We start from the raw sequence: 23,227 nt of genomic DNA, 5'->3' as shown, positions 1-23,227 counted from the left end.
TCTCTATTACAGAATTTTTTTAAGAAACAAAAAATAATCTGCGTGTAGGGTTTTAATTATTTAGTTAATTTAAGAATTTGCTTAAGAAACCCCTAACAACCCGTAGCCAAAACATGTTTTCTTACCCTATGTAATTGCTTTCAAAGCATTTCTAAATCTAAATTTATTGCATTTCTAAATTTATTGCAAAGAGTGGGAATGTGATTACTCTCGCTGATGAAAAGTGCATTGTATATAAATAACTTTAGAGGTAAAAAAAATGAACGCAAATAAATAAGAAACAATGTCTAATAGTGTGTTTTAATAATAATAATAATTATTATTATTTGTAATTAATAAAGACTATTTCAATCATTTCCAAGCCATAATAATATATAAGTGAATAATTCAGCATAATTCCCTTGTTGTATTGCGATTTCTCACAGTTTTAATATTATAGCACGGAACCCATTAAGGCAACACAGTAAACAAATACAGTGCTAATTAATGTGGAGCGCTTAATGCAACCCAACATTAAAGAATCACAGGAAAACATACGTCACTGCAGGGCATACGCAAGAGAAATGTCGCCCTGCAATTGGTCACTTGCCCTTGTCAATCAAATAACGCAATCGCCCCCCCCACGCCCCAGTGGTCAAGGTTGGTTGAGAAGGCGTCAGTGTGTTTAGTTTGTGCAGTCGAACCTGGAGCAGTGTGACAGATGAATTGTCGAAAATAGAGGAAAAGGGAACGCGGGCGACTCTCCCGTGCACAAAAAAACATGTTTCCTAAAGGCAAAAGCTCCGTCGTGCCATCGGATGGTCAAGCTCGGGAAAAGTAAGGTCTTTTGAACATCGCCCATCGTGCGTGTGTTATTGTGTTGGATGTAGCCTATTGTTAGGGCAGTATAGGCACGGCTGCTTATGGAGCGTATGCTGCTGCTGCTATAGGCTTGTCGTGAGAGCGTTGAATCGAAAGTGCCTGTACGTGCGCCATTCTGGGGTCCCCCTATGGCACAGAGCTTTCGTCTCTGGTTATTATGATGTGATCCAAACATAAAAACCGTGCCTTTTTAAATCACCTACATTTTCATGTAGCCATTTGAAATAGTTTCTGCATGCGGGACGGGCGCTTCAGTGTTCCTTGTTTCATTTTGCCTTAGACGCCAGTCTTGGAGGGGAGTGGGTCCCGTCTTTTGTTTAGTTTTTATGCATTTTGCATGTTCTTGAGATGCAGCCTTGCTCAATGCGGGGTTTATAAATAATAAAAAATCATGAATAAATTAATAATGTAAATTATGGATGATTATACTAATTTTTCGTTAATATAATGAGTGTTTTCTTTGGATAATACATTAATTTTTACTATAGACACTGTTTAAGTATAAATCAGAGGAGTGTGACACAATATTGATTTCTTGAATTTGTCCTCACCAATGATATTATGCCTTTTATGTAATTAATTTTTGCTTTATTAACTTAATATTGTATTCTCTCTGTCTTATTTTAGGTTAGCTTTGTATGTGTATGAGTATTTGTTACACATTGGTGCTCAGAAGTCAGCGCAGACTTTCCTGTCAGAAGTAAGAACCCGAATACTTTAGATTTTTTTTAACAGACACACAGTTGCAAACATTAAAACTGAAAAGGTATTTCCTATGCACTCATAGACTGCATTAAAAAAAAAAAAGATTTGATCACTTTCTGTTCCATTTTAGATCAGATGGGAAAAGAACATCACGCTGGGAGACCCTCCTGGGTTCCTACATTCCTGGTGGTGGTGAGTATTTTGAGTGTATTTTGTCTTTTTATAATATTAAAAGGAATAATTGAGCAATAAATGAAAATTCAGTCAGTATTTTCTCACCTTCGTGTCGCTGCAAACCTGTATGAATTGTTTTTATTCTCAAGAGAAATTCTGAAGATTGTACTGGTCACTCTTTTACATCCAGTTACAATAATGGGGACTGAAGCTGTCATGCTTCAAAAAGCTTGCAAAAGTATCATAAAATTGGTCCATGCAACTTGTGCGCTATTTTCTTTATATTTTTTTAAATCATATGTTTATGCAAGAAATAGACGGAAGTTTGTGGTTTTATTCCCCAAAAATCTTTTACCACACACAGCTGATAAATTGTATGGTTCATTGTTATTGCAATGAAAACTTCCCAACAAATGTTTTTTTTGTTTATTCCATTGAAGCAAAAGTTGTAGAGGTTTGAAATGATGTGAGGATGAGTAAATGATGCATTTTGCACAAACCATTACTTTAAGCCGATCATTGGGCTTATTTGACCACTTTTTTCTTTACCCCAGTGTCTTTTGGGACCTCTACTGTGCAGCTCCTGAGAGGAGAGACACATGTGAACATTCAAGCGAGGCCAAGGCTTTCCATGACTATGTGAGTACAGAAAAGCACAGACTGTTTCCATAATGTATGCAGATTGGAGGACAAAACTGCATTTCATGTGCCTGTGAATCTTGCAGACTCTGGAAGAGTCTCTGTGTTTTGTAATAAGGAAATGTATACAGTGTCCTGTGTGAAGGATGTAGTAATCACCCCTACAATAGCAATGATGTCAGCAGGGTTTTCCATGGAATCATCACTGCTTCTAGACAAAGATGGTATGTGCCTCGGACGATCAGCTTTGTCATGTACGTGATGTTTGGCTGATTGGAAACCAAGGTCTGCGTGACCAAAGATTGAAGTCAGGACAGCTCTTAGTATTGATAGATATTTCTAAATCTCATTTCTATGCGTTTTCCCATCAGCTTATATAGGAATGGTGCGACTCTTAGGCCAAAATCTCCAGCTTTAGCCTCCTACCAATAATATATGGCTGTTGTCGTCTAGCTGCAAGCTTTAGTGAGGGGCCACAGGTCAGAGGGCATATGCAGCGAGTCTAAAAATCAAACCCTTGCTCCTCTGTCTAGACATCCTAATCTGAAAGGATGCTGCTGTACAGGGATACATGAAACATTATCCGTCATTTGAATTTTAGCCACATGTTCAGCGTAGCTTGATCTTCAGGAGTGTTATAGGGCATTATGTTTTTAAGTTATCGTGCGATCGCCGCAGTCTCCTGCCTTTTGTGCCCAGCTGTGGTTGGGACCGTGGCGTCAGGTCTGTGCTCTCTTATTCTTCAGAGGGTGGGGGAGGAGGCTGCGCCCTCTTTAAACAGTGGCCATGTTGTCTTCATGCTGTGTCAGGGGAAACACTCCCCCTCGGGCTGCGGTGGGGATGGAGAGTGATTGATGGCTGTCATGGAGCCTGTCGGTAGGCAGATTGTAAGGGAAGGAAGAGACAGATGGAACGAGGAGCATGGAAGCGAACTTGGAGCGTGAGGGATGGATGAGCTGTGCGGAGCAGGACTGTGTTGGATTTGTTTCGTTATTTCAGGGCATTTTAGTGATATAATGTTGTTAGAATGCTGATGGAGGGCTGTCATGAGGGTAGCACAAACAGGAACGTTTCCCTGCAGGCTTAACTCATCCTTGAATGATTTTCCTTGGTTATATGAGATATTTTAGCTAATCCTAAGGCGACATAAAATGACATTCCCACCCATTTAACTTCAGAAATATGATTTTCTGAGTGAAACAAGACATTCAGCAAGGGGAGGAAGGGCAAAAATTGATTTTATCCATTGAGAGTTGATTGGATCATGAAAAGTAGGCGTTCTGTTCCAGAATGTCCTTTCATTTTGTTGGATCGCTCACCTTTCGAAACAGGAAATGGCAGCCTTGGTGACATCAGCCAAAACAGAAAAGTCGTTTTGGAAATGGAGCAAGTGATTGAATTTTACTTCAAACCTTAGTTTTCTTTGGAATAACATGTACTACGGTGTTATTTTAATGTTATTTATATACTATTATAGTATTTATTAATATTGGTAAATGTGATCAAATTATAAATCATTATAATCATTGTTAATCCTTTTGATCTTTTATTTAAAAAAATCACAAAAATCGAACCTTTCATTGGAGAATAAGACATTGGACACAATTAACGGTACCCTTTTATTCAATACTTTTTGAAACCTTTTCCATTTGCCGAAATAGTATAGAAGTTTTCTCCTATAATGTCTGATGAGTTTGGAGAACACCTGACAAGAGATCAGAGACCATTCCTTCATCCAGAATCACTCCAGATCCTTCAGATTCATAGCTCCATGCTGGTGCTTCTCCTCTTCAGTTCACCACACTCATTTTCTATAGGGTTCAGGTCAGGGAACTGGAATGGCTATAGCAGAAGCTTGGTTTTGTGGCCAGTGACCCATTTTTGTGTTGTTTTTAAGGTTTGTTTTAAGATTATTGTCCAGTTGGAAGATCCAAACATGGCCCATTATAAGATTTCTAACAGAGTCTATATATAGTATATTTAATTTAAGATTTACAAAATATATATAATTTCAAAATAATAACAGTTAATGATTTTATAGGATACAACATGACGATTATATTGGGAAAAGATACTTTATACTGTCAGACAGTGAATTTTTGCATTCTCATGCAGCAGAAATATGCAGCATTTTGTCTGAGAAATAATAAAAAGACACTTTCTCATTTATAAGTCTTAAATCCCATTTTGTTCAAAAAAATGTATCATGACACCAGTATCGTAAATTTTATCGCATCGTGAGTTGAGTGAATCGTTACATCCCTAGTTTTTTTAATTATGTAACCTTGATTAAAAACAGGAAATGATGGGACCGCTTTGACTACTCAGTGTTGGGTCCAGTTTTGGCTTTCTCCATGTAAATTCTGTTGCTCCTTTTGAATTCTTCATAAATGTTAAATTGTGCTTTTGCTGATCCTTTTTGTTCACCCATTGATTTATTTGTTTGATTAATTTGCCCATAATGCTTTGCTCTTTCAGTGTGAGTTTAGCTGTTCAGCCACCAGTCACTTATGATTCTCAGTGTGTTCTGTGGTGTTGTTCTCTTTCCAGCTCTTTAAATAGCCTAATGACTCTCTCTTTTTTTTCTTTTCTTGTCTCTCCATTGCTATTTTTATCACTTGCTACCTTTCCCTTGCTTGGTCTCTCGCTCCTGCTCTCCTCTCGTGTGGTCTCTTCACTTTCTTAGGGCCCTCCCGGCTCCCAGGCCTCCCCTCACGCTCCTCCCCCCCCTAACAGCATGATGGGACCCCACGGCCAGGTAGTGGCTCCTGTCTATTCACGGACTATTTCATTTTGACTGATTCTGCCCTCTGTATTGTTTCTCTCACGCTGCCTTCCTGTTAGCCTGCTCTGCTGAGCTGTGGTTCCCCAGTGTTCTCGCAGGCATCTTTGCAACTTCATTAGTTTCAAACATAATGTGAGTGTTACATATTTCTGACAGGTTGATTTGTGTTGCAGCCTTTCATGTCACCTCGCTTTGGTGGGGGACCACGACCCCCCATCAGAATGGGCAGCCAGGTGAGTTCATCAACGTGGTCTTGATGTCAGCTTCCGTAGCTTTAATTAAAATGTCCAATTAAAAAGTAATAATAATAATAAAAAAATAGATGTAAAAAAAAAATAAAAAATGTGTATCTAAATGTTTCGACACTTTTCCAGCCCCCAGGTGGCGTTCCAGCCGCCCAGCCAATGCTCCCAAACATGGATCCCAGACTACAGGGTGAGCCTGAGTTTTATATATATATATATATATATGTTTTCAAACATATTTTAAAGCTGCAGACAGCCTAAACTGATTTGACTTCTCCTTTCCCCATCTCAAGGGCCGATGCAGAGGATGAATGTTCCTAGAGGAATGGGTCCCATGGGCCCCGGCCCCCAGAGTTTTGGAGGAGGGATGAGACCACCACACAACTCAATGGGCCCTGGCATGCCTGGAGTGAACATGTAAGACCTTTTGTGACAATATAGATTACCATTCAAAAGTTTGGGGTCAGTAAGATTTCAATAAAATTAATATTTTTATTCAGCAAGGACACATTAAATTGATCAGAAGTTTCAGTAAAGACATTTATAATGTTACAGAAGTTTTTTCTTTTCCAATAAATGCTGTTCTTTTGAACTTTTTATTCATTAAAGAATCCTAAAAAATTTATCAAAATAATAAACAGCACAACTGTTTTGTTGTATTAATAATAATAAAAAATGATTCTTGAGCACCAAATTAGCAAATTAAAATGATTTCTGAAGGATCATGTGGCACTGAAGACTGGAGTAATGATGCTGAAAATCACAGAAATAAATTACATTTTAAAGTACCTTTTCTGTTGTAATCTTTTAAATTTTAATAATATTTCATAATATTACTGTTTTTACTGTATTTTTGATCCAATAAATGCAGCCTTGGTGAGCATAAGAGACTTCTTTCAATAAGAATTAAAAAAATCTTATAAACTCCACATTTTTGAACAGTAGGCATAGTTGATGTAAACGACTGATTAAATGGAAACTAAATCCTCATACACGTTATTTTATTTTATAGGGTCCCTGGAAATGGCAGACCACCATGGCCAAATCCAAATGCCAACAATGTGAGTCAAAATTGTTTCTGTATTATATTCTAGCTAATTTTATGTATTTTATAACAATAATTACATTTATTACTATAATCGTATGCTTCATGCCCAAACATAATTCTGTTTGTTTTTGTTTTAGATGCCATATTCATCACCATCTCCTGGTGCTTATGGGGTAAATAATAAAAAAAAGAGTTCCTAATCTACTGCACATTTTATTACTATAATAATTTATAAAGACTTTGGAGTATGACTTTAAAGCTGTAATCCTTTGGTTTCTCCAGGGTCCACAAGGAGGGGGGCCTCCAGGAACACCTGGAATTGTTCCTAGTCCAGCAGGTCTGTTTGCCACACAATCAGTTCAGAAAACACTCTGTAATTCATCTGAGAGTCTTTCATAACCTTCTCTGTTGGATTTAGTTTAACTCTGATTTCCATAGATGTCAGAATTACCCCAGGCTTTGCCTAAAGCAGAATATTGATTGTTTAACTGATCATGTAGAGATTTCCATCCCATTAATGAAACATCTCTCACCCTCAGACTCCAACAACTCCAGTGAAAACCTGTACACCATGATAAACTCAGGAGGTGGAGGCCGCAACAGTGTAAGAGACAGACCTGCTGACTCATTTCTCAGAGGCACACCATTCAGAAATTGCTTAGTGTATTACATTAGTGCAGCAGAAGTGCCCTTGGCTGTGTTCATGTTAACCTTTTTCATCATTACTGTCTGATGACAGAACATGTCTGTTTTTTTTTGTTTTTTTTTTATTCTGCTGGTTTTGGCCAGTTTCCCATAGGCCCAGGCTCTGAGGGCCCCCTAGGGGCCATGGCAGGAATGGACCCGATGCATATGAACGGAGGTAATACTACATACACGCTGTAAATACACATATATCTTTGAAATTTAACAAAATAAAAACATATCTATTTGAAAAAATTTTTCTTTATCTTCTGCCTTTATAGGTTCAGGAGACCTGGATGGACTTCCAAAAGTGATTATAATCTTTCTAATAGTATTTCAAGACCACCACCATTATATTTGGTTGTAGTCACAATTAGATGTATTTCAAGAATATTTAATACAGTGCTGCAGGAATGGGTCCTAAAACATGGAAATGAGTTAGCATTTTTGCACTTCCGGTTCCATCATCCTGAAGTCAGTGGGTTTTTGAATGGGTTTTTGGTTAAATGCCTGAAATAAGGTCTGTGGTTAACACAAACTCAAGATATTTTCATGTTTGATTCGATAAACACATCAGCAATACCCCACTCATGTTTTTAAAAAAAAAAGGCAGTTGCTTATGAGTGGCTAAATGGTACTACAGAGGTAGTCGGGGATTTGGTGTAGTTTGTTCCGGTTCCATCATCCTGAAGTCAGTGGGTTTTTGAATGGGTTTTTGGTTAAATGCCTGAAATAAGGTCTGTGGTTAACACAAACTCAAGATATTTTCATGTTTGATTCGATAAACACATCAGCAATACCCCACTCATGTTTTTTTTTTAAAAAGGCAGTTGCTTATGAGTGGCTAAATGGTACTACAGAGGTAGTCGGGGACTTGGTGTAGTTTGTTTACAGCCTAACTTTAGTTTTTTACTTACTAATTGTATTTAGGCTTCAAAATTCATAAGTTGTGTTCATATGTAAAGATTATCATGATGAAGGGGGAAAAAAAGAATCATAGGGAGAGAATCATAAATATAAACACAGAGCTTATTTTCTGTAACAATCCAAAAGCTCATGGAAAAATCCTCTTGGGTTTTTGGGAACTAGGGTGATGCTAACTTACAGGTTGGCAATAAATAAATACATCATCTTTGCAGCACTCTTATCCACTACATATTTCACATCCTATATGAGAACTTGCCAACTAGGTTTCACATCTCATCATCAGAATTCTCCTAACAACATGAGTGGCATGAGCAATCCACCCGGGACTCCTAGAGATGAAGATGTAGGAGGCAGCTACCTTCACTCCTTCCAGAATGAGAATGTAAGATTCATCAACTTTTACATCCCTTCATGTTATATATTACAACAGGGTATCCCAAACTGGGATTTGTGAGTTGATGGAAAGCTAACAATTAAATCATGAAAATGTATGTTTTTTTATTTAAAAATTATTTATTCAATCAAAATAATAAAACACCTACTAAAATGTATCAACTTAAAATCTCAGTTTCAAATCTGTACTTCAAGCAAATATTTTTTTTCAAAGAGGTTCGGCTGACAAAACAAGTTTGGGGATCCCTGTATTATAGCTATTGCCATTGCCAGGCACAGCTCTCTTTTTGTCCCACAATAAAAATTGTGTGCTGGCACAATGCAACACAACCGTTAAATTGGTGTAAAGTGTGTTTGTACTTTTCCTGTAGAGTGTATTAACTTGTTTGTTTTTTTCTGTCTTTACAGCAGTACTCTCCTTCCATGACCATGAGTGTCTGATGCCAGTCTGTTTGCTCCATTCTGGAAACTCACAGTTGGCCATCGATGACATAGACAGAGTACATGTACAGGAAATGGAATTGGGTGGGACTGCCCTGCGTCCTCACAAGTGGTCTCATGCAATATCAAAATGATTTTTGTTGTTACTTTTTTTTAAATGGCTAGCAAACCTTTTCTCCTCTCTCAGATGGGAAGATCTAAGTGTGACTCAGTGCTCCTGGATTTTTAGTTTTCTTGTTCCCCTCAGAGGCCATCTCTTATCAAGAAGAAAAGTATAGTTACTGCTGACATAATCGCTGGATGTGTGTACATTTTGTGCCGAAGAGGAATAATCGCAGTTCGCTCTCTCGAAATCCGACATCCACGTCCAACTTCAGCATGGTTTACACGTACGAAACTTCCTCCGACTTTTTGACACTGAACTCTCATATGTGGCCTTGAATTCTGTGAATATTTTATTGCCTTTCAATGACCTGTTTTGATTTTTCTCCAGTGAAATGCATCAAGTAGTGAGAGAATTCTGTCTTTTCTGAACGGGGAAAGACTCGCAGTTGTATTTTACTCGTACACTGTCATTTTTGTCTTCAAGCATTATAAGCAGCTGCTTTTAAGGAATAACTGCATTGACGGGTCCCGTCATTAAGATGACTTTTTTTGTTTTATGCACTGATTTCATGTTCTCTTATTTTTCTGAAATTTAACTGCTGTCTCAATCTTTGGTCAAAGACTGAATGATACGCTGATCCTCTCAGATGCTGACCCTGACAAACATACTACCTATGAGACCTTCTCAGAGCTCCTCAGGCGGGTGACTGGATAACGCGTCTGGATGGGTCTCCCTGCAAAAAGTTCGGCCATTGTTGGGTTTGATTGTCATGATGAGTTTGTGATGGTTAAAGATACCCTTATCATGTTTTTCTTTTTTTTTATACATATGTAATTCCCTCCCACGTGCCTCTTGTTTTAGCTCTGAAATGGTTTGATGTTGGTTCAAAGGTGTCATCCCGTAAGGATGTTGCTTTTGTAAGCCAGACTAGTGTGTTTGGATTTGTTTTATATTAGGTTTCATTTGAGCGACATCAGACAAAGTCATACTACAGTTAGAATGGTAACTTATTCTATTTATACAGACATTTGGTCATTGTTTTACATTTTAGTAGCTGTTTTGCACCGCTTTTGTTAGCTTGTGCATCATACTTTTAACTGTGGGCTGAATAGGCTTGTTTTATATATTGACTACTAAATTATTTGGCTCCTTTGAGGATTTTCGTCTTATGTTTTTCAGTCATTCATTCTAATTCAAACAGGAAAGCAGCGTTTTCAGCCTACCTTTGGTTTCCAGTGAATCGCTTTTTAAGAGAAAAGGGAAAGCTCAATCTGAAATGATTTTAACTTTGGGAAACGATGTAAAGCTGTTGATGTTCCCCAACTTCTTTAGGGTAGCATCTCTCCAGAGGGCCAAGATCCAGCCATTTGATTTCCATGTAAATCATTCTGTTTCGATGTAAGATAAAGTTGTTCCCAAATTGTCTCGAGCCTCTGTCTGTTTTCACTCATGCACCATGCATGTAATGTTTTTACTAGGCAGAGCATGTCGGAAGAACCCATTGACAAAGCTCTTTCGCTCTCCACTTCTGCAAAATGTCCAGCAGGATCATAGTGGACACGGCTCAAACAGGCTGCAAGGGTGCCATGCACAACCTGTGAGGCAGAAGTAATTCATAAGAGCTCTACAGGTTTTGCCCAACCAACTGGCACTTGAATACTGCAAACCAATGATCGACCTTAAAGAGTCTTTTTCTTTCTCAGCAACTCTCAAATGGTATTAGGGACTGTTCCCACAGAAAATGTTTTTCAAAGTAAATGCACTAGACCAGTTGTTTATTCAAAATATTTGAAGCCCCCACCCCCAGCTAGGCTAATGGGTTTCCTCTGGGGTTTTTTTCTTCTTTTTTTTCAAAACTATTTTTAATTTACAGAAAGATTAACTACTTTCCAGGCTTTCTTTGTTTATTGAAAAGAATTTAAATTTATCTCAATTTCTACTTGATAACATTTTTTTAGAGCTTGGCATATCCAGAAAAATGATAACATGTATTCTTTATAAGATAACCATAGTGTTTTAAGATTAAAACCATGAAAAGCCTTTTCTTGAAAGGGTGAATAAAAACAAACAAACTATTTTTTTAGTTTATTTTAATGCTTGTTTTGTCTTAAAATTATTTGACGTCATCTTGAGGCCCCCTTGGAAATTTACTAAGGCCTTCTAGTGGGCTCCAGCCCTCCTGGTTGAAAACCACTGTAGTAGACATATCTTTGACTGAATCACTTGTGTCTTTTGTAGTGCCTCGCGAATGAGCACTAACTTTCTGTGTGAATGGCACCCCCCCCAGTAGTGGTGTAAAGTTTTTGCTAAAATTATATTTTTTTATATAGTCAACTAATTCTGTCTACTCTTGATAAGGTCATTTCCTAGACACTTGGTAAGTGTTGACAGTTTGACTACATTCTGCGACTCTTGGCTGCCTGATCTTGTGGCAGACGGTGAACTGTCATCATAATTGTGATGGAAATCAAAGGTCATGATAAAATGATCAATCATTCACTGCATATAACTGTGACACTAGGGCATTTTAAAGCCTGTTAAAGGCTTCACATCCATATATAGCTGCTTTAGTAAACCTGTTGTACCCTTAGTCCTTAAGAAAAAATTTTAAAAGGTAGGAGCCCTTTCAAATGAATGAAAGCAGAGTCTGGTGTCAGACTTTGCCTTTGGATCAATCTGTAGAGTCTGCAGCTCTGTGAGGAACCCACAACAGCATCCCGACTGCCAAATACAACATGTGACATGAGTCCAAAGTACAAATGCAGTCACGAGGTTAAGGTCCTTGAGGCTAAAGAACAGGAACTGATAGTTGTTTATAATTCATGAATATCTTAGAATTGAATTGCTGAAGTCTGAACAGGTAGAAGGCCAAAATCCAGCACGTCTTTTATTTTATATTTGATATTATCTTCCATCATCTCATTTGACCTCTCCATCTGTTAACAGTTTAACAAATTCTTTCTTAAATTATGTGCAAGGGTTATGAAAAAACATGCATTTGTAATGTGTCATGTAAGCGTATTCCATAGTAGATGACATCAGATGCTGTACTTCCATCTAGATTAGCATTGTCCAAATGAAGACCAGGTTTATTGTTACTAGAAGTAATTTGAATAGCAGGTCAATAAGGAATTTAGCTATGATAAGTTTGATGAGATCTACCGGATGAAAGGTTACTGAAGATACACTGAACATAATGATTTTGTGAAGCTGTTCTTCTTTTTTAGTAGATTCAGTGACTGCAATGTGCAACATGTTCATAACTGCCTCACAATGCAGTCTGTCCTTTCTTGTGAAAACGACATTGTTCTCGTTTCTTTGTTGTTCGAACTGTGCTGCTTAAAAGAGGTTATCTGAAGCATTTGTCAGGTCAAGCATGGTTAAAAGAGCAGTTCAAGATATGCTTTTCACTGAAGGACAAGCACACACCATTGATATGAAGTAAAGTTGCCATGACTTATATAATGACACACACTGACTCTGATATGATATATAATATAATTGTTTATTTGAATAGTTGTTGAAAACTCTGTATATTTAGTTAAATCTGTGCTCCTAAATTTTAGAACAAATGACTGAATTATCAGTTTACAGTACACATAGTTTTACCCTGTAAGCATCATTTACAGTCACAGGTGCCCTTCACAATCTCTGCTGATGGATATTTATACAGTCTTTGAATACAATGCTGGTACTGAATGATAATTATGCATTTACATTGAAGTAGAAAAAAAAATATATCAAATGTTTACAAAAAAAAAACACATTTTGGTTACATATTCCATTAAAAAATATATGCTAACGATACTGTCACCTACTTACATTTTACATCCCCCTGTGTTTAAAACATCGAGGTACAGAGACCAGTTGGTTTAATCTGTATCTGTCTCAAGCAAACACAAGGACTCATAAAATTAGTTCAGGCACTAGAATTTCAGAAAAGTGCAATGCATATTACTAATAAAAAATAAAGTTTTGATATATTTACAGTGGGAAATTTACAAAATATCTTCATGGAACACGATCTTTACTTAATATCCTAATGATTTTTGGCATAAAAGAAAAATCGATAATTTTGACCCATACAATGTATTTTTGGCTATTGCTACAAATATACCCCAGCAACTTAAGACTGGTTTTGTGGTCCAGGGTCACATATATAAATGCAACCATGAATAGAACACTTCCATTTTTTCCCCTTTATTTAATTTTCTCCAGAACTTTTCAAACCTCTTCAGGGTTGTACCCCCAAGGTCCGATGCCACCCTGTTAGGAAGAATAAAAATGTATGTGAAAATCCTTCCATACTGTGGACTTCCTGATGAATATATTTAGACTATACAAGACACTGGCAATCAAAAATGCAACAAAAGTAAAAGAACAGACCCAAGCGACTATAAAACCCTTTGCCTCATGCTGTTCAACTCGTTCCAAACCTTTCACCTCTACAAACACGTGCAATTACTGCAAGAGGAAGAGTGTGTGTAAAAGCCTCTGCTTTCACTAGCAACTCTCTACTGCTCTCACGAGAGCTGTTATGAAGCTTTGGAAGTATTTCCTGTACTGTGTGCAATGTGCAGTTTGTCTACATTGCAAAATGCTCACCTGATAGAAAACGTTCCCACTCTGAATGACATAGAGGCGCTCAGGCAGGGCTCCGTATTTGCTGGCAGTGATGTTGGTCATCTCATCCACTACCACAGGGCAGAGGGGATCTTCTTTGACCAGGGTCCGGGCTGCAGCCAGTCTCTCCTCCAAAGTTTTGTGGACGCTGATGTCGATGTTGTTTGCAAAGGCCCAAGCATCTATAACAAAACAGAAGAATTTTGCTAGTTGCATAACATTTATCACTTAGTGCTCTACATGTTAAGTACTCTACAGTACAGTGCATCTGGGCATAGATAATATCAACCCATATTAAAAGCACAGATGCCCTTAAGTTCTAATTAATTGAAATATAATTGTCATTACCAGTTGCATGCGCCTCTGCAAGGTAAACCACGAGGAAATCGGCCACATCACTGAAGTCCTTGACAAGTTGTTTGAACTCATCAAGCTTGTAGAGAAATGGGGGTCATGTGCAGCTTCCGAAACTCAGAACCAGTGGACGGTTCCCTGTGAAGAAGACTGCATCAGAAACAGTGTTGGATGTAAAATATTACTAAGTAATTAATTATAAATTGTAATTAAAGTAATGGATTACTCTTAATTTTTCTGTAATTTAATTACAGTTACTTTTGATGTAATTGTATTACATCAAAAGTTTTAATTATATTACATTAAAATTTTTAATTAATATTAAAAATATTTTTAATGCAACATCCCTTTTAATACTTTGGTCAGTTCAAGAGTAATTTATACAATTTTATATTATTTATGTGAAAGAACTGAAAGAGCAGTTTCATGCCTATCAGCGTATTGTTTAACTGGCTAGGTTGATATTGGATTTAAAAAGTAATTTATAATAGGTAATGCAATACTTTTAGAGAGAGTAATTAGTACAGCAATCTAATTACACTGTTGAAAATGTAATTAGTAGCTAGTAATTGATTACTTTTTTAGAGTAAGTTACCCAACACTGATCAGAAATAATTAATAATATCTAATAGTATAAACAAACACAAAAATAAATATTATTGGAAAAGACCATTAGGACCCTTATTCACACTAATTATTCAAATTATTATTGCACCTTATTATTATATAACATTGGGACTGGTACAGTCGGTTTAATTGTTCCAGTAACAACAACAACAAAACCACTACTACTACTAATTTATAGAAAGCATTTACTGTACCTTTAAGAAAACGATGAATGCTCGTTTTCTGTCCGTCCAGGGTGAATAAAGCTGTCTGGAGCCGCGTGGCCCTCACACGCTTCCAGGCCCAGCGAGTACCAGTTCACGGAGAGCACGGTTTTAATGAACGCCAGAGAAAAGAAACTCGGACCCCAGTCTTCGTATTTGAATTTGGGATTTTGGGTCATCGTAAACTTCTCTCCCATTTTAAGATGGATTTTCTTCATCAGTCCCGGGGAAACGAATGACAGGAGTTTCAACAGAGTCATCTGCGCGATCGCAAATAATATCATGGCAACAGCTGATAGATAAACAAAAAGTTTTCTCAGTGCATATCCCACCGCGAGAAGAATTTATTAGTCCACTCGTGGTGGTGCGAACTCTACATGAACGATAACGAGATCAAACTTTGCCTGTATTGTAGCAAAAGCTTACCGCCCTCCAAATCCCAACATTACCTGATGCTAAAATTCAGGATCAAATCTAGTGCAAAGGCTTTGCTCATTATTATTAATTAGGTCATGTTGGTGTTAGTATGAGCGCTAACTTCCGGGAACTATTGAGCGGCTCCACGATCCGCCATTGCTGTAAAAAAACTGGTCCATTGGAGTGAACGGAGTTGTCACAACTCTCTCTCTCTACAGCTCTGGCTGGGTCTACTGTAACGTCACGCAACGTAATTAATATTCATGAACCCACATTCACCACAGCAGGAATCAAACTTCGCTTGTATATTGTTGGATTGCTGTTGTATTCGGATCATAGTGGACCAAAAATGAAAAGAAAAAAGAAAAAAATACTCCATAAATAACACATTGGTTTTGATATATATTTTATGTCAAAACGTTCCATTAATGGTCTTTATAATTATTAGTCTGACTGACGTTTTAATGTTAGTTTCTAAAGATGTCCATAAGATGTCACTGTTGATATGTTTTACTACAAACCTCTTCCAATGTTTTGCCTTTTTCACTACTCACTACTTTTATTTCATTTCCCTTTGCGAGTCTTATTCTCTGAACTGAAAGTCATAAAAAATAAAAGCTAGAATTTTTACGCTACTGCTACATCATCCTCCAGGTAATTAGCCTATGCAATATTTATTATTGAGCTGTGTACTCTTAATGATCTTGTTTTTGTCTGTTACACAATAGGTCTTACATTATTTGTTGCTGTGTGATGACGAGGAAGCTCTACATGACTGTTTTAGTTGTATGAATGCAAATTATTATTCCCAGTTTGAAGTGGCTCGAGATCAATTTCACTATTCACAAAACATGCATCCAGTTTGTTCCCGATTGATCCCTCCCCTTTCAGCAGTCTATATTCATTGGCACTTCCAGCTGTCAATCAAAGCAGGGACGCATGTTTTGGTTTTCAGAATTGATGCTATAGAAAACTCATAAAATTGCAGCTGAAACAGGAGAGAGGATGCGGTCGGTAAGAACACATTTAACAGCCTGTTGGACGCAGAAGTTGAGAGTCATCATCATTCAATCAAAATATCCTCTCTTTCTTGCTTTGGACGGTTTAAATAGGTAGGCTATGTTTTAAAAATGTACTACAACATATAAAAACAATTATTCAGTGTGTTTTACTGTTTTTTTTTTTTTTAATATATTTTTTGTTATATGTTTATCATGTTGCTTCAGAGTCCTCTGAGAGCTGGAAGAGTTTGTTCCTTCAACTGAAGTTCAAGTTCATGTTGTGATCCTTCATTCCACAGGTACAAGAAACGATAAGGACTATTATTGTATGGGGACTGACATGCACACGTGGAAGTCAGAGGTCCAGATGCAGAAATCTGCAGCGCGTATTGGGATGGTCAGTCATCAGACAGATTTCACCGAGCTCGCTTTCTCCATGTTCAGCAGTAAAACAGACATCTGCCCGAAACGCGTCCCTGCTGACTGCTGTGGCTCGAATCCCGCCTCGATACAGATGCGCTGCGGATCTGAAGATCTCAAACTCCACGCGCATCACACCTCCAAACTTCACTGTTTCACCATGTCACCTGGAGAGGGTATGTACCTGCGGACTTCTGTCTTTACAGGTGTATTTTATCGACTTTTACCGATTTTTTTTGCAGTCTTAATCTGGTTTATGGATTAAAATGATCCCTGCTATGGCTAAGATTACGGCTTCTGTAGCCTAACTTTTAATTGAACACAGATGCTAAATGTCAATCTGCATAACAGAGCCAAAAGCCATTAGATTTTTGGAAACCTTTAATGGTTTTAAAATATATATATAAAAAAATATTAAAATAAATGAATTTACAATAAATAAATATACAGGCTAATAAAAACATAAATAGATTATAATGCTAAAAATTAATTAGCCTACATATAACATACAATTTGTATGGATATAGGCCGGTTAATTAATTGTTTTGCATAGCAGCCAGATATTGAAAATCATACACAGAATTCTACGTTTGCCAAAGGAAATTTAGTTAAAGAGTTGATCTTGTTCTTTCAGGGAAAGTTTATGCACTCTATACCTTACCTTACCTGTTTCAAACTGACATCAATATATGGTGATATATTAGAGTGCGTAATAATACGTGGACCTAATTTAGTAGGCTACAATAACGTCTAAACGCAACAGCAAATTGTGCACGTCGTCCTGTCGCGGAGTATTTTGACACAATTCGACACAGCTACTCATTGCTAGAAGTTATCGTGTCTTGAGGAAAGTTAAATGTGTCGCGGATAGTAATGAGACCTTAAAAAAAAACTGAGTTCATTTTCAGATGGTCAAAGTTGCATTAATCTCGCACGTTTTGTCTTGACAAAATACTTGATCGCGTTAAGTAGGCTACATACATTAATTCATTATTACCTCCTTAATGGGATAGCTCACCCACAAATGAATGTTCTGTTATCATTCTCACCCTCATATTGTTCCAAACTTGATGTTACGTCTGTGGAACACAAACGTAGATGTTAGGGATTCAGCTTCACTCGCCGTTCCCTGTCATTATATCTGTTTCGTATAGGCTTACTGAAAGTGAATGGTGTCTGAGTCTGTCATTCTATCTAACATCATCTTCTGTGTTCTACGAAAGAAAGACAGTCATACAGGTTTACCCATACAGCATGAGGCTGAGTAAAGGACAATACCATGATATTTCATAGGAAGATCATTGTAGGCAAAACATAAAGAGTGATTCAGAAATCTCATCCATTTAGTTACAGAAGCATCTTAATGCAGCTTACCTCACTATTTCCACTGTAGAAGGAACACAAATTCTATTGATTATGCTCTTCAATAGGCTATATGTGCTTAGATGTATGTGACACTCCAATCTCAAGTCATGTTAGTTGTAATTGAGCATGCATCCCTCAAGAACAGGGCTCTCTGGTATTGGTGGTCACCCTGTTTAGATGATGCTACAACGGCGTGGGATTGTGGGGGTTGGCAAAGCTAACCGCTTACTCCAGTTTATGATTATCCAAATTTGACTTATATTAGTAATCATACCTTGTCACAAAAGAGAGTCAGAGGGCTTGATTATGACATTTGCCTGACAAATTCAAACCAAATGTTTCTCGCATGTGTGTCTCAGCATTTATGAGACTTGAGTCCACAACTCGCCCCCGTCCAAACTGAATCAATGTCTCTCAGATGTATTTGACAGAAAGGAACACTAATGTTTTAGATATGCCTATTTGAGCATCCTAATTTACATACTGGAAAGGAATGGAATGGACTTTTGCTAAATGTTTTGAAGTAAGCATGTGTGTTGCATGACCTTGTTGACATTTTTCCGAGTTACAGATATTAATCTCACTCGTTTCACATGTGAAATGATTTTTTTGATCGCAGTGATATTCTTTTATTTATCATTGATTGTATGATTCTTCATTCATTTGTGGTAGTCTGTTTTGAGTATAGGTTGAAATATGAAGACAACATTTCATCTGTTAAAAATAGTATAGTAATATTGATTAGGTGCTTATTTCATGTCAACTGCAGTGGCAGAACATGCTTGATTTTACGGTAAATGAAGCAATGTTGCAGAAAATGTAAAAATATTTAAACCTACCTATATAATTCTTTTATATCTTTTTGAGAATGGTGATTTTTGTTTTTCTGAGGAAGCATATTCTTTTTAATCCATTATTCTTGCACAGGTTTTTTAGTAGGAACATAGTGCTGCTGCTTATTTTCAGGTCTCAGTTATAAGGATTTTTTTCTTTCAGACCAGTAGTTGGATTTATACTCATGCTGCCTGCTTTTTTGAATGAAGCAAAAATTAAAACTATTCACTTTCCAGCAAAAGTGGTTAAGCCATGAGCCTTACCAATTATTGTAATCACGCTGATAACAAAAGTTGATAGCATGCCACAGGGTTAATTAGCTATTTTTCCCTCTGAACCCCATATACTAATCTAGACAAGGTTTTGTTGCCATGTTATCATACAAGATAAAGTTACCTGGGTGATACCTTTAATACAGCAGCATTCGCATTATACTGTACAATTCAGAAAGATCAGGAGAATGTTATGGCCATGCAGCCAGTGAGTTGGCAAGGCATCACACATGTACATGATGAACATCCTAAGAACTCAGCACTTGTCCAATGGGACAGAATCTCTCTACCATGCCTAATTAAATTGTTCTTTGGCTTTCTGTCTCCTAGATAAGTCAACTAATGTTGGATGGTAAATATAGTCGCATAATTTTTAATTGGATCAACACATTTCCAATTTCTTCGCTGAATGATATTTAATCAAACATTCTGAAGTTGTCCCATTAAGTTACTTCAGCATATGAGATTATGATTATTAGAGTTGCTGTGATTATCCGTGATTGTTTTTTTTAAACACAAGGTAATACTTCGTATACGCAGACAAACTCCCACGTCAAAGTGTTGATTCAGCTCATGAAAAAATGAGTAATTGACTCTAAAGGGAGTCATTGGTATAGTGTTTCGGGTTTCTATGGAAATGCATCTACCCCCACACACATATACAAACTCGGCACCGTTTGGTCACTCTGTAAAATGTGGCATTTGCACTCATAAGTTGAATTCCTGTAGCTTGATGAAGTTTCCTGTGCTTGCCTGGCTGATATTCAGTATGTCTCAGGATGTGTGGTGTGGTGCTGCCATTATTGACTGTTAAAAAGTATTAAAACCCTCAGATTGATCAGATTCAGAAGTTCTATAGGTAGATGCTTTATATACAACAATGAGCTTTATTGCTTCCTGTAAACATGTGTTGTCCACAAGATTGCTTTGTTTTAGTTGCTGTGGCTGATTGCACTTGAGTTTAACAAAATGTTTACGTCGGTTGTTGCATCACTGGTAAACCGTTGTGGGCTGCACAATTATCTGCTCTCGCCTGAGCATTTTTTGTTCTTTTCTCTTGTCTTTGGGCTTTCTCTCTCATACTTACACACACTTGATCTCTATGCAGTTGTGCTCTCACTCCCACACACCCTCGACTGCGGCCCACGTCTTTTGGGGAACTCCTATGACATCAGAATGAGGCATGGATAAATTAGCGGTGTGGGGAAACTGTCATGTTTGCAGCTTGTTCCATTGATTCACAAAGTCCTCATGATCAATGTGCAGTGCTATTTCATCCTGGTCGATGACATCACTGAGCAACCCTTTAACAAGTGAACGTTTTTCAGTGTCAGTCACCAAGCCTTTGAGAGCCAGCTTGCTGTAATGGAAGCCATTGAATAATTTCTCACAAACGGGTCTCTAGAGGACCTTCTCAAGTGTTGATTCAGCTTAATTTGGTTGGGAGTTTACAAGCTTATTTTTGAGAGAAAGATGCAGTCGGTGAGGCATAATCTGCGGGAAAAAGTCTGAAAAACATTTCTAATTGAATCGAGTAGTGTTTGAGGAAAGATACTCTTGTGGTTTTAGAAGATTACAGCATCTGATGTTCAATCATTATGGTTTGGGATCATTCCATTGTAGTTTTTCAAATAATATTTAAAACCTCAACGTACTTAATCAATCCTGAGGTAAAACATTCAGACGTCGGCGACCTTTATTGCTGGTTGGATTATAACTACAATTTAGACTTTTTATTGCACCTGTGATGTCATAGCAATGTCCAGCTTTGTTTTATTTATGCTTGCGGGATGTGTAATACTAAGCTAAAAAAACGGCCTGAATCATCCTTCATTTCAAGGGCACCCTCGCCCTGCCAATACAACCCTCTCAAACCAATAATTCTGTTAAAAAAATATTATCTGGTTTGAATAAGTGTCGAAATATCGATGGAATACAAGAGGAAATGTGCAGTGGACCTGGGCTTAAACGGAGGAAAAACAGAATTGGCTCTGATGTGTCATCATAAAATGTATTTTTAGCTTGGACCATGTCTTGAGAATCACTCATAAAAATGCGTCCACACTCTCCAACCTTTTTTCCCTTTTGCTTTTTGATATAGGGGTCGAATTCCTGCCTCATGTGAAATGGATCTGATTGTTTTGCCTACTCGCTCTGTCTCCCTGACTCCGTACTGAGATGAAGGGGCTACTCGCTCTCGGCCTGTGCCAGGGGGACATGCCACAGCTAACCACACATCTACATGGGCCGAATTACTCATGCATTTTTAGACGGCAGCAACTCCAGACTTCTCTGTGACCGTGCACGCGGGTGGTTTTTTGATTTACATTTCGACAGTGGCACTTGCTGTTCTTGGCCCAGTGCTTGTTTGCTTCATCAAAGAAAAATCCTCTTTGTGGCGGCGTTGATCGCAAGGCCTAAAGCGGACGCGAGGGCCCTGGCTTCCCGTAGTGGGACACTGAAAGACGGCTAGGTGGCCGTGACCCTTTCTATCCACTGTTGATTTAGTGTTAAAGGTGACGGATGGCGATCGACACCACGCTGGCCTCCCAGTTCACTTGCCTGTTTAATAGAACATAAATATGGATACCAAACCAGTGCCAAGTTCCCTGGTGGGTCTTTTATTAGAATAAGTATTATTTTTTTATATCGAGAAATACCACAAAGATTACAGCCGATTCTCGGTACAAACAAAATCTGGCCCCATAAACCGCCTTTAATTTATACAGAGGACGTAGTGAATGTAGACAGATTCATAAGGCGTTTTCTGCCAGTCCTTAGACCTTTTTATTTACAAGTCTGGGCACGTCAGCTGTCCAATCGAGCACTGGCTTCATCCGAGTGGTCAAAAACAAATGCGCAAACATTTATTCCTTCATTAGCGGAGAGCAGAAATAATTCCAGTAGGCACGGTTATATCCTCTCTGTTGCTCAGTAGTTTCATCGTGCCAGGAAGCTGCCATGGGGCAGTGTCCATTCGGTCTGCAATCTGATTGGCTGGAATGACCCTTGAGGACTATGAAATACATTATAAAGTCTAATAGTGCAGTTTATGTACTTTATTGCTGATTGTTAATAAAGCGCAGGGTTCTGGAAGAATTACTTATTCTCTCGTCCTCTAGTGATCCAGCACCAACCGAGTGTAATATTACATTACGCTCAGGGATTTCTGTAGGCTAATAACCTGACATGGGCCCTGAATGCAGATTGTTTAGAATGAAAACACTTCACTTTTACGAACAGATCTGGAATATGTGTTGGGAGCCATTCGTCTTTAGGATCGTTGAAGGCTGTAAATTTTAGATGTTCATGCTGTTTGTGAATTGCGTGTAATGAATTTTGAGAAGGGAATGCTAGTAAGATGAAAAACCTTTGTGTATTTATTGTTTTTCATTGCCTTTTTGTCTAGTAAAGTTCTTCTGCGTACAGCCACAGTAACTTGCAGAAATAACATTTCACCACCATCCCAGCTGAGCATGTGTATTTCCAGGCATTTCAGAACAGTCACGAATCCGTAAGCTTTGAGCATTCCTACTTCCTGTTTCCATCAAGCTGCAGTTGGATTACTCGGATGGAGACATGCTCAGAGCGAGGTTAAAAGAACACCGAACATTATTAAACTTTTCTCTGTCAGACAACTCTGTCGTCTCATCTCCACACAGTGCTCTGGGGTGTTTACTCAGACTTAAAGCATAAATTGAAATCAGCAGTTTGGCAGGTTAATATTTGGAGAAAAAGATGCCGGCAAACGATAAGAAGACACAATTTCCCACGACACAGACTGTCCGATCTGTTTTTTTTTTCCTGATCCTTCACTTTGTTTTTACGTAATGGGAATTTTTATGTAAAATAACGGTACAAGAAGTTTTGACCAGTAATTGTTACATGCATTGTAAGAATTTAGACCAGACTGCGTCTGCATGGCGTGAGCGTCACAGCAGACATGGAGACATGCAGAGTTCTTTCACACAGACAGTGTGTGTGCTGTGGCTCTATGCAGAAAATAAAGTAAATTTTAGGTTACCTCATTGAGTATTTATTTTAATAATACACATAAATTAAGAAAACTGTTATTTGGGGGAAGCCATTTAGAATTATTACAA

General features: G+C 37.8%; 1 protein-coding gene and 1 pseudogene across 1 annotated transcript; one reads left to right on the top strand and one right to left on the bottom strand.

The window, feature by feature from the left end:
* The first annotated feature begins 629 nt into the window (after positions 1 to 629).
* Positions 630 to 10,420, top strand: LOC107743878 (single-stranded DNA-binding protein 3-like). The gene is made up of 16 exons (XM_016557332.1): positions 630 to 816; positions 1,489 to 1,561; positions 1,697 to 1,758; positions 2,295 to 2,379; positions 5,066 to 5,137; positions 5,338 to 5,397; positions 5,539 to 5,599; positions 5,703 to 5,826; positions 6,422 to 6,470; positions 6,595 to 6,630; positions 6,740 to 6,794; positions 6,997 to 7,061; positions 7,247 to 7,319; positions 7,423 to 7,451; positions 8,352 to 8,450; positions 8,870 to 10,420. The coding sequence occupies exons 1-16, from the start codon at positions 761 to 763 to the stop codon at positions 8,900 to 8,902; spliced, it is 1,032 nt and encodes a 343-aa protein (XP_016412818.1). The 5' UTR covers positions 630 to 760; the 3' UTR covers positions 8,903 to 10,420.
* Positions 10,421 to 13,202: 2,782 nt separating this feature from the next.
* LOC107743889 (type I iodothyronine deiodinase-like) lies at positions 13,203 to 15,271 on the bottom strand (annotated as a pseudogene).
* Positions 15,272 to 23,227: the final 7,956 nt, after the last annotated feature.

The sequence above is a fragment of the Sinocyclocheilus rhinocerous genome, unplaced genomic scaffold (genome assembly GCF_001515625.1).
Source record: "Sinocyclocheilus rhinocerous isolate Xijiao unplaced genomic scaffold, SAMN03320098_v1.1 scaffold377, whole genome shotgun sequence".
NCBI classification, from domain to species: domain Eukaryota; kingdom Metazoa; phylum Chordata; class Actinopteri; order Cypriniformes; family Cyprinidae; genus Sinocyclocheilus; species Sinocyclocheilus rhinocerous.
This window is presented reverse-complemented; position numbering and strand designations above follow the sequence as displayed.

Coding starts and splice junctions, on each gene's coding strand:
- LOC107743878 (XM_016557332.1), top strand. CDS start 761: ATGTTTCCTAAAGGCAAAAGCTCCGTCGTGCCATCGGATGGTCAAGCT. Junction 1,562..1,696: donor CGCAGACTTTCCTGTCAGAA/GTAAGAACCCGA, acceptor GTTCCATTTTAG/ATCAGATGGGAAAAGAACAT. Junction 2,380..5,065: donor CCAAGGCTTTCCATGACTAT/GTGAGTACAGAA, acceptor TCACTTTCTTAG/GGCCCTCCCGGCTCCCAGGC.